The following is an 11,921-nucleotide window of genomic DNA, read 5'->3' on the forward strand; positions in this document are numbered from 1 at the left end:
GTGTACCTCACCTTCGGCTCCCCTCCTCGGGCTCCCCCCTACCCGGAGACACGCTCTTTCTCCTCCGCAGGGTATGCATCTCGGCTTCTGCTGTTTGTGGCCAGGTAGCAGTGCCGATGCCCTTTCTAATTGCTTTGAAAATGTGAAAAACTTAATCTCGACTCTTTTTTTCTCTTGCAGGTCTAGAATCTCCATAACTACCTCTATGTCCTAAAAATGTTGACTGACATAAAAAGACAGAAACAAGTAAAATAAAATAAATGCACGTTCACAGAAGTGCTTCAGCTATGATACTTGAAGGGGGGTTTCAAAGCCTGGATTCCTCTCAGGTTTGTTGTACTGGAGGCCTGAGTTCTGTGGCAGGCCTAGGCAGAGATATCCTGGCTCCAGCGTGGGCATCCTAGGGATGTGGAGCTCCACATCTGCGTGTCTCACCATCAGGGTCCAGCAGGCTCTGGCTGACAAGGGTGGTGGTCTTTGGACTCCAGGCAGAACTATGCACTGTGTGAAAGTAAACTTTACTTCTGGATTTGTTTGTTGGTTTGTGGGTTTGGGTTTTTTCCCAGCAAAATAGGACAAGAAGTGGCTGCTGTCACTTTTTATAAAAAGTCACACTGTGGAGAACCAGAAAAGTTTATTTCTCTTAAAATACTTTGAAACTGTTGTCTGTAGATCCTTTTGCATGAGGGCTATACTTTCAATCCCTTGAGTATTGTTGGCATATAAAAAAACTCCTTAAAACTCAATCTAGAAGGAGAACAAGAGAAGATGTACATCTACTGACTTGTGTACAAAGGTGAATGATTTGCTTGTGCTGGCAGAGAAGTCGTAGACTCCAGTCCCCTCTTCAAGGAGGACTTAAGTATTTTACACTGAGCTGGATCTAGAACAAGATTATGGAGGGCTAAAATAGTGAGCAAAGTTGTTGTGGTTTAACCCCAACCAGCCACTAAGCCCCATACAGCCACTCACTCATTTCCTAATTAGTATAATTGGAGAGAGACTTAGAAAAGTGAGAAAAGTCATGGCAGTTTAATAGGGAAAGCAAAAGCTGCACACAAAAGCAAAGCAAAACAGGAATTTGTTCAGTGCTTCCTGTGGGCAGGCAGGTGTTCAGCCATCTTGGGAAGACAAATTTCATCACTCCAAATGTACCCTCCTTTCTCCTCCTTCCTCCCCCCCTTTATATACCAGCATGATATCTCTTTGGTCTTTTGGGTCACCTGTCCTGGCTGTATCTCCTCCCAAGCACCCCCAGTCCCCTCCCCAGTGTGGCAGTACCAAAAGCAGAAAAGGCCTTGGGTCTTATCTGCTCAGCAATAACAAAAACATCTCTACACTATCAACCCTGAGTTCAGCACGAATCCAAAACACAGCCCCATACCAGCCACTGTGAAGAAAATTAACTCTACCCCAGCCAAAACCTCCTGGTTTTGGACAAGTTTTCTTTTTGGTCCTGTCTTAAGTGTTTTAGACCGAGGTACCTCTTCAACAGTAGGCACCAGGTTGCTAGGATGTTGCTAGGATGCAATCTGCAGAAGTGGAGGCTGCTAATCTGAAATTCCTGAACAACAAAACCTTGATCTGTTCCTCCCTGAGCTGAAGTCTTACCTACCATACTGTTACCCCTGTGCAGGGGTAATTACAACTTGCACTTTGAGAGCAGCACCTTGATTTTGTCGGTCTCATGGACTTTTTCTGAAATACCATCACATCAGGTGGACTTCTGCATCGACTCTAAGTAGTCTTTTAGACAAGGGGTTTGTTTTTGGTGACTGAATAGCTGTAGTAATGAGAAAAAGCACTACCAGGACAAGGCAAGAAGGGAAGTACCTCCTGAGTTGGCAGTGAGTAGAAAAACTACTCAAAACAAAACATGCAGAAGAAGATCAATAATAGAAATGTAACAAATCTGAAGTAATGATATTACTTCTGTTTGTTTTATAAAGAAGAAAAGACAACAGCAGAGCAAAGAAATTGATTTCCATTCATGATCTGTAGGATGTTTCAAGGCAAGTACATCCAGTGTACTGGCTCAATGCAAGTATTTTGTATCTTTTAGTTTCTAAAAAAAAGGTAAAGAAAACGGTACTATTTTTCTCCTTGCACTAAATTATTAATCTATTCAGCAATAGCAAAGTTTAGAGAAGGTAAAGGAGGTTTCATGAAAACTGGTGGCTAAATAAAAAAAGATATCCTTTAACAATATCTCAGTAGCTTTGAATACCTTGAATTAAAGTCTTATTCTCATGACTCCCAAATGCCAGACATAGAAAATCAGCAGTAAGACTGAACTGACAATTAACAAACAAAACTTACTGATTTCATTAGTCATTTTCCAGAGACTTCATTTCAAATTCATGGAATTCACTGCTGCAAGGACAACTTAGTTTTTGAAAGCTGTCCCAACATGAATTTAAAATATTTCTTAAGTTTGCTTAGTACTGTACAAGATTCTACAAGAAATGGGAAATACCACTGCATTAATGTGATTGGTGACCAAGTACCAGCATTACCCAGCTACCTTCATTAGAGAATTGTGCTGTTTAGAAAATTGTTCAATCTTAAGAAAGCTCATAATTAAGAAGTTAAGAAATCCATGCATTTTTGCATAATGAAGTCCAAGGCTGATGAGCAAATAAATAATAATGCAGAAACAATCTTGTTTGTATATGTGCACATAAATGCTTTCCCCTTCTTTTAAAAGCAGTGACATGCAGTGAGTAATAAAATAACTTCAAAGCATGCAGGAAGGGGCTGTGATTTTCAACATTTCTTTTTGTAAGGAAGGGGCCCAAACTGGACTCACCAAAGTGACTTTGCTTGTTTCTCCTCAATATTCATGTATCTTATCACAACCAGATAAACAAGAGTGAAGGGGAGGCACTTGTGGCTGGCAGGTGGCATGCACTTCTTGGGTTCTGTAAATGAGACATATCCATAATTAGAACATAATTAGCTTAATTTTGACATCCTAATCATTGACTGACTTCTCACTTTTCCAGAATAATCCTGCTTCAAATGATACTGAATCAGGATATATGGCTATCAGCCATTATAACCAGAAAAACTCAACAGGATTAAGGTCGTAAGAGTAGTGCCTTGGGGCCAGAACAAACTGCCCCTGAAGTTGCTCTTCTCTTTTCCCCCAGTGATTCATGGAAACAAAGACAGTTATTGTGATATATTAAAGTAAGTCTAACAGCTGAGGCCAGCTGAGCACAAATGACAGAAAGGAGCAGGATGTTTTAGGTGTTTTATTTATTTCTGTAACAAATATGATGACTATGGACAACTAGTGCTGTAAACGTCTATTTTCCCAAAGTAAGCCTTGTCACTGATATGCTTCTGTTTTCTTTCACTGTTCTCTGAAGGAAGTGATACCATTCAATTATTCTGTATCATCTGTCACTATGTGACAGATATTACTGCGCACAGCACATGTAAGCATTTTGATTAATACACTGGCAGTAGAATAACTAACTCTGCAACTAAGAAGGAGTATCTTCAAAACAAAAGCATGAATTTTTCAAGAAAAAAAGTAAAGCAAATGGTAAAAAATAAGGGCAATAAAGGTGACTAACAACCCCTTGATGATTTTTGGCCCATTCTATGTAACCCATTTAAATCCATTTTGGGTTAGACTGTCTTGCTTAGAGCATTTTCCTTAATAAATTTGGTAAATTTCACTGATACTGTGTAATACTGAATTAAACTTACCCCATTTCTGTCACATTTTAGTGTGGAGTCTTGCAATAGATTAACACTATTGACCTAAATTCAAACTTTGGGAGAAAAGAAATAAAATTTAGTTTGGATGGAGTAATACATAGCTACCCTATTATCCCCTAAAACTGCTATCTGAACCACTATTTTTCCCTCTTTAACACTGGCTTTTGATCCAACACCATAGCCAGGAATCTGTCACAAGACCACAGATTCCTAATTCACAGTGGATATGATTAGGCCATTTCCTAATTTTCTAAGATTTATAAGCAAAACTGTTGTATGGACTGTTAAAACTTTTATCTTGTAAAAATGTCTTTCACAGGATTAAAATGTGGGCAAAAAGGCACAGATGGAGACATAGAAATACCCCCAAAAGCTGGTTCAATTGTTTTTCTTTTTTGGAAGAAGGAGTATCAATAGATGACAGATATCAAAACACAGAAGACTGTTATCAGCTTCTTCAAAATTAAAGCAAGGTGGACTTCAGAACTTGGAGGAAACATAACAGACACTCTGCTATTCAAAGTGAAACAAGAAAGTAGAGTACTTTTGTTCTAGGAGTAGTACATAATACATCAGCAAGTGGTGAGGGATTATGTAACAGGAAAGGCAAAAATATGAGGTAGTCTTGAGCTGCGTTTTGTGTGTTCACAGAACATGTGTAGCACCACAGGCTGAGCTGAGGCACGCCATCCAAGAAAATTTCACTGCCTAAAATCTTAAACAGCTGAAGTGTACACCAAGACATTATAATCAAACAAGATATTATAACCCATTTTATTACACTGAATATTAAAACATCACTTTTGAAATCAGTTACAGACTGTATACATTGTTAACATGTAGACGACAGAAGCAATTACAGAAGTGACTGAATGCAGAAGTGAATGCACTTTCAGAAGTCTCTGTGGAAACAGTGCTATTAATTTCTTCTCTATTGAGAAGCTTTTGTTTCATTATATATTTACCTGTCTTATTCCAATTTTAGTTAAGTAGTCTTCAAAATCATATTTGGGACATTATCTCCAGCTGAAATTTAATTTTTGAGTCAACAAATTGTCAGTACAGGCTTAGGCTTAATTAATTTTTGGATGCTTTTTCAGCATTTGTTTTTCATTCCACAGTTACATTAATGCTAGAAGAATATCCATCTGAAACACAACATAATCTGCTTCTAAATAAGATTTCCAATACAGAAAGATGCATTTTTTTCCAAGTGTGACATCAGAACATTAAAGTATACTGAAATTATATTCTGAGTATATATCAGGCTAGAGTAAAGGCATGCAAAAAATCCCGCAGTTTTTCAGCACTCCTAAGTCCACTTGGATCTACTCATTATAAAAACATACATTAATAATTTTGCTTGCTGTTAGCCTAAGTTAATATTCATCTTAGTAGTGAAACTCTGATTCCAATTATCAAAAAACAAATTATCCTGAGTTTCAGAATGTCGAACAAGCATGAAAAAGATTCAGGAAATAGCTACATAATTTGTTTTCTCTTTTTCAGAAACTATCTCTGCTCATACTTTAACACAGTTTTCCCTAAAAGTAAAGCACATAGTTAGCAAGTGATGTGTTTACTTCTGAACCTACTTCTGATAAAAGCTGTTTATTCCAGAATTTGAAGCAGAGATGGTGAACTCACTGCCTAAAGAACAGCAAATAAAAAAAGTGTCTTATTTTTCAAAGAAAATAACTGCCTGCTCCTGATTTCAAATTGAGCTGTGTATCCTTACTACAGGTGAAAGTTATTTTCAGACTCTGAATAGACAATGCAAATTCAATATTTCGTTATAAACAAGGAAAATATACTACAGCAAAAATGAATATTTCTAAGAGATACACATAATATGAAAACAATTGCTTTAGAAAGTACTGATTTTTAAAAATTAATTAAATTTTGATTTTACAAGGGCTCATAATCTTATCAATTTTTAAAATTATTTATTTGTGTTGAAATGCAGTATTATAATCACGTTTCAGATATATAGCTTTAATAACATCTTCCTATTTTTCTATGACGAATTTACTCTGAGATATTCTAATTTTCTCCAAATCTTTATAAGTGAGAGGTCCTTTTGGCAATTCTAGCAAAGTGGTTTCTGTGTCAAGTATGCTCTCTTCTTCACCTTAAAAAAAAAAAAAAAAAAAAAAAAAAAAAAAAAAAAAAGGCAATTTCCTCAGCCTTACAGTTAGAAAGCAAAGGAAGGAAAAAAAAACCCCTTAAACTGATTTTGGTTGATTAAGAAACCATTCTTGTTTGGACCACAATAGCAAAATAGCAAGTCATAGCTCTGTATTTTACAAGCAAGCTGATGTCAATATAACAGCAAAGTTGCCTCTAAGGAATTTTGGACTGATGGGGTAATTAGGAATATGAGAAGAAAGTGGATCAGACATACACATAAAGGTGTACATAAGCTTTATAAAGTAAACCTGTACACAGAATCATAGCTGTACCAAAATTTGGCACAATTTTTCTTCTTGCCTCAGGAGGAGGCCTAAAAGGTGTCAGAATGTGGGTGGCACAGGACTTGAGAAAACATTAGTCAAAGCACACTGCTCACAAAAACGATTTGCTAAGACAGTAACCTAAACATGAAGCAATCAGGGGAAAGTTGTAGAGGGCAAAATTCTCTGAGTAAGGCTGAACATCTAGGATAGAGAATCCAAAAAACAAAGATACAGACTGAACATCATACATAGGTTGTGGTGGTCTGATTGTGATATACGAAGTGATAAAGATTAGGCAAATAATGCATTTGTTTTGGCTGATGCCATTTGGTGCAATGCCAACAATCTTGTTATCTACGCCTTAAGTCCCAGCTTCATGATTGTTACAGTAGTCGTTTGAACTGTATTTATGTGTGATATGTTGACTGAATATTGCAATGCAGTCAAGATTATGGTCATTCTATAAAGCAGGTCCAAGTGCCAAAATCTGCAATTTTTATAGTACTACAGTGCCTGGGACCATCAGTAATATCCAGCACTGGTTACCACTCCCATGACATCAGTCAGTTGCATATAGCATCTGCTTAGGAGATAGCGAAAGCTCTTGCATGACAGAGAAGTAGATAGGCAAATCTCTGTGCCTGTCCCTCATATATACTAGAGCCCATTGCCCCATCACCATCCTCCTCACACTGCTCAGGACACAAGGACTCAGCTATCTAAATCTTAGAAAAGGAAGCCAGAGTTCCACTGCTTATTGGAGAAGTCCTGTGCAATTAAGGGCCGGCTATAAAATCCCTCCCCTCCTCTAATAATTTGTGTGAAAAACACCAACAGTGTGTGCCTGGACTGGGAAGAAAAGCAAAACAGCAAGGCCAAGAACACAGATAGCAGGTCCATGACTGATTCTTTGTGTCCTCAGAGGTCCAGAAAACATAGTTTGAGGGCTGTTCTCTAACCCTGACATCCCCAAAAGATTAGGTTCTGATACATGGCCCTGGTAACTTGGGGCTTTACAACGGCACAAGCAGAATTCAAAACAGGTATTTCCCCCTATATGTTCACATTGGGTTTTAGTTAGCCCAAGCTATAAAGCAGGAAAAAACACCCTTCCAGTATTTCAGTGTGGAAGAATACTAAAATCATGAGATAATTTTTTGGACAAGTAGGCTAGAGACAGAAGAAAAAATTAACTGTAAGCAAGATGAGAGACAAAATGCCTAATGAAAGAGAATGAAACCTCTCAGCGTTACAAAACTATTCCAAATGATGAAGGGCAGCAGATGCGGACCTATGTGATCAAGGTAGTTCAGACACAAGGTTCACCATGCAGCACAGAAATGATTGCAGATAAGCTTAGGAGAGGGAACTGGCTATGAGGCTGATGATAGGTATACCTTGGAGGAAAGAGATCAGTTAAAGAAAGAAAGTAAAGGGAATGGTGTATACATTCAATATTACACCAGAGAGATGAAGCATGGCATGCACCAACAAATAGATAGATAAGCAGGGAAATGGTTGTGAAGGCGTGGGAGTGAACACAGGGATCAGTCAAGTACTGAGAATAAGCATTGAGACTGCAGGTCACTTGTGTCATAAAACCTTCTCTTCAACTACGTAATTTTAACCTTAAAATAAAAATGAACTCCTGAACCTGATGTCCAGACCAGATTCATTCAGGCTATTCCACTTCCTTTTAATCTAGTGCTGATATTGGTAATTAGTTTAATTTCCTTCTCTTACTTTCCTTTATCCTATCCTGTAAGTAGGATCTGTAGACCCAAATCTCTCATGTCTTTTTACAAAGCTAAACAAATTAATCACATTTTTTTCTCTTGCAAGGCAGCTTGTTATTCCCTAATAGTTTTAGCTCTTCAGTACAATTCTAGATTCCCTTTACAGAAGTGATCTAAATTACATGTAAATTCCCACAGTAGGTATTATTTTCCTACACCTTCCCGTCTGTACGCTACTTGTACTAAGGTTGTGAAATATGCATCCCTGGAGATATTCAAAAGCCTTTTGGACATTTTCCCAGGCAGTTGGCTATAGATGATCCCGCCTGAGCCGGGGGTTTGGACCAGACAACCTCCAGAGGTCCCTTCCAACCTCAGCCATGCTATGGTACTAGGAAACCTCATTTGATGTTTCTAGACTTCGCTCAACTCTCATTTTCATCCCACTATTGGATTATACCAATTTTGTGTTCATCTGCATTCAAGTTTTCCCTTTTTCTACCATTTCCACCTGGTGAGCTCTGGAGGTAGAAATCCCTATTAGTCCCTAGTTTCTTCCTTACCTTATCAAATAGAATCCTATTTTGTTGTCTCATTTCTCCAGATCATCAGTTCTTCTTGCACTACAGTTTATTTCTTCTCTGTTAATGAACATAATCAAGTTCGTCACCCAAAGATTTGATTAGTATAACCTACTCATAATTTCAAATATAAAACAAAAGAAGATCCAGATCAAATCTTGAGGAATATTGTTAATAACCCTGCTAAAGCCTAATCTTCCTTTTCAAACACAAAATTTGACCTAATTTATTTACACTAATGCTTACCTGTCTACTAATTTCCATGTCCTTCACACTACTTAATCTTTGTGTAATACCACACCAAATGCTTTCACAAGTTTATAATGGATCTACCACATTTCTTTTGGAGAAAAAAAAATCCTGGAAAAAACAGTTAGTTTGGCATATTCAATTTTATTTTCTATTTGGCTCCACAGGTTCTTTACTGCAGAACATTTTCACAAGCCTTGTATACTGCTGAAATTCTCTTAATGGATCTGAAGGGATGAGGATGACTTTTCCTGTTTGGAAAGCAATAGGATACCACATTGCCCCTCTCCAACCTATACAGGACCACAGGGTACACAGTAAACACATTACATACAAATCCTTAATTCCAGGTGCTAATGCTGCTCTGTATGTACTAATCTCCTTTTCAACACTTTGATTTCCAAGAACTATCCAGTGTTTCTTCCCTATGCTTAGCAGTCCCTTCATATTAAAAACCAAAGAAGTTTATTTAATGCAGTTGAGGAAGCGTTCACAGGTATACATTCCTGCATCACCTAAACGTATTTGCACCTGCACACAGCAGAAACTACAGCACATTTTGTGTAATTAATCTACCATTATTTTCAATGAAGCATACAGAGTTAGGAAACCTAGGTGCTAGATCTGGAGGCTAAGCACCAAGAGCTGAGAGAGATTTTAATTTTCAACATGGTTGTGTCAGTACCAGACAAGACAACCAGCTTAGTTAACTAAGACAACTTGTGAAGTTGACAAGCCATGGCCCAGTGCTGTCTTCACTTACAGTCAACACTCACTGACCTGGTCTCCTTAACTAGGAATCAGGGTTAACACAAATACACCTCCATAAACCTCAATGGCCATCATTTAATCAGATACACAAGGAACAACCATGAGCCAAGACCCCACTTTCTGGGACTCACCTTTCTTCAGTCTTAGCAGGACACTGCAGTAAGATCATCAGCTGATGACTGTGTTTGGTCATGAAGGTGTAAGGACATGATTCATGTTTGTATAATTATATTTGTCTTATAATCCCTAACCCTTTCCCCAAAAAACAGTGGCATACAGAAGGAAATCACTAGATCTGTCATTTCTCCCAAATATGCAGTTCTTACATCAGCTGTATTTATAACCCTAGCATTCAAATTTTTTGAAATGAGAGGAGAAAATTACAGTCTTAACTGAAAAGAAATGCTGTAAAAGTACAGTGAGTACTCTTGACTAGCAAGACACCTGGTTTTAACAGAAGGAAAGAAAGAGACATAATATTTCTGTCAAAAAAATGCCCCAAAATACCTATTACAAGTTTTCTCCCAGCCATTTAAAAAACATAACAGGTTATCTGAAACTTGGTTCTACGTGAGAACAGGACAGACTTACATACCTTTGATCCTTTGCAACAGTGTCCCATAGCCCATATCATATTGATAGGAAAATACAAAGCTTAAGAGAAGTATAGGCAGTAAAACTGCTGGGTTCTTCCTTTTTATTGCTCTGTGCAAGAAAAGAAAAATATTATTTAGGAAATTCAGCACATCAGCGCTGTTACTTTAGGCTGACCTTGACTGTCTGGGATTTGTGTATCCTTCTAAAATCTCTAATCAAAGAACAAGTCTTGGTTTCCTCAGAAACATTTGTGTTCTGGTTGCCTTCCTTCTCAACCCAAGGGTACTTAAAAAAATGCATATAGTGATTTTTGGAATATATCTAACAAATATGGGATGATCTAACTCATGTAGCATGCACGTGCAATTACATATACCCAGCCACTTGCAACATGTAACAATGTAGATTCTGTGTTCATTCCCAAATACATCTGAGTCTACAGAGAATCCATAATGCATAAGGTGCATTTAGTCTTCACTTTGTACACAAAACCACAAGTATTTCCTGCATTCCCTCTAAACATGTTACAGCACAAGAAAAACATGTTATCAAACGAAAGTATTGTAGGGCAAGTTCTTCCCTGTGCAAAATAGCTTTATTAGCCAGGCTTCTTTTTCCCTTGGGTCAGTTGACTCAAATTTAAGTGAGTAGACTTCAGAATATGTCCACTTGTTCACTGCATTAAAAAAATCCAGATGGGGATATGCTACTCACTAATAGTTCATTAAATCCCAGTACAGACAAAAAAATAGCATGGGTTTTAAATATTCTCTCCTCTTCCACAAATAACTTTTATTTTACACTGGACTTTTGGTACTTCAGATATATAATTTTATTGTCAGCTCATGCCTCTGCTTTTAAATAAATCTGCAGTACAGACATAACCAAAACACATCCAGAAGCAGACAGAATTCAGAGTCCCTTTGTCATTTGATCAATCTCTGAGCAATTACTGGATAAAAATAACCATTTGTTGTAACACAAAAGAAAGTTCCAGCAAAATACATAATGTAATATATTTATATTTTCTGTTAGGGAATAAACTTCATACCCAGTTGTTAAAGTGTAGCAGAAAGTCAAAAAAAGTCCCAAAATACTTGAGAAATTCCTGTGTCCAAGCAATCAGCATGGCTGTTTGTCTCTCTCTCATCAGGTTCTGCAGTACTAGTTGCCTTTCCAGCTAAAGAACAGAGAGAGGTTAAACAAAATTAATTCATCCATTTATTTTAAAGATTGAGTCAATCCCTCAGTGGTCTGTAACTCCAAAACACTAACTAAGAAGGCAGTCTTTCACAGTTTTTGATTGAGAATGGTTTTCTTCGGTAATATCCCATACAAAAAAAAAGCATTTAGGTCAATTAGCAAATGCTTTTATGCAGAATCTTTCTAATGATGCTTCTCAAAGTCCAGACAACTAAAACAGTAGTGTTAGGTTTTGAGAGTTCCCCAAGTCTCAGCAGGACTCTCTGGATCAAGATTCTCTGACCTTCACATTTCCATGGTGATCCATAGAGTACCTGCTTTCCCAAATCATTCTGCCTAATTCTAATTTAATTGTGGTAATTTTAGAGTCAATCTTGACACCTCTTTGCCCTTTGAAGATTTCTCTTCCTCATGATGCACCATAAAGCTAATAACTCTTCTGCAACACCACAGCTACAAAAATAGAAAAACACTGTGAAGATAGCAGATCTTTTATAAATACTGGAATATATACCAAAAGTCCATAAGGAAATACTTCTGTAACTAAAATTAAAAACAATAATGCAAAAAGTACAATCTAGTCAACATATTCACGT

At 37.3% G+C, this 11,921-nt stretch overlaps 1 protein-coding gene and 1 long non-coding RNA gene across 2 annotated transcripts in view; both read right to left on the reverse strand.

Annotated features, from left to right (window-relative positions):
- LOC108446368 overlaps positions 1-2,917 on the reverse strand; it is a 6,283-nt gene extending 3,366 nt beyond the window's left edge. Inside the window, exon 1 of the long non-coding RNA XR_001861537.1 lies at positions 2,810-2,917. This is a non-coding gene — a long non-coding RNA (uncharacterized LOC108446368). The remainder of the gene's footprint in view (positions 1-2,809) is intronic.
- Positions 2,918-5,694: 2,777 nt separating this feature from the next.
- PLGRKT (plasminogen receptor with a C-terminal lysine) lies at positions 5,695-11,656 on the reverse strand. Its single transcript, XM_008632576.2, is given in 5 exon segments — positions 5,695-5,863; positions 10,121-10,230; positions 11,174-11,194; positions 11,196-11,302; positions 11,609-11,656. Coding segments are annotated over 5 exon segments (408 nt in total). The 3' UTR covers positions 5,695-5,741.
- Positions 11,657-11,921: the final 265 nt, after the last annotated feature.

This window comes from Corvus brachyrhynchos, unplaced genomic scaffold, assembly GCF_000691975.1.
Source record: "Corvus brachyrhynchos isolate BGI_N302 unplaced genomic scaffold, ASM69197v1 scaffold194, whole genome shotgun sequence".
Lineage (NCBI taxonomy): Eukaryota > Metazoa > Chordata > Aves > Passeriformes > Corvidae > Corvus > Corvus brachyrhynchos.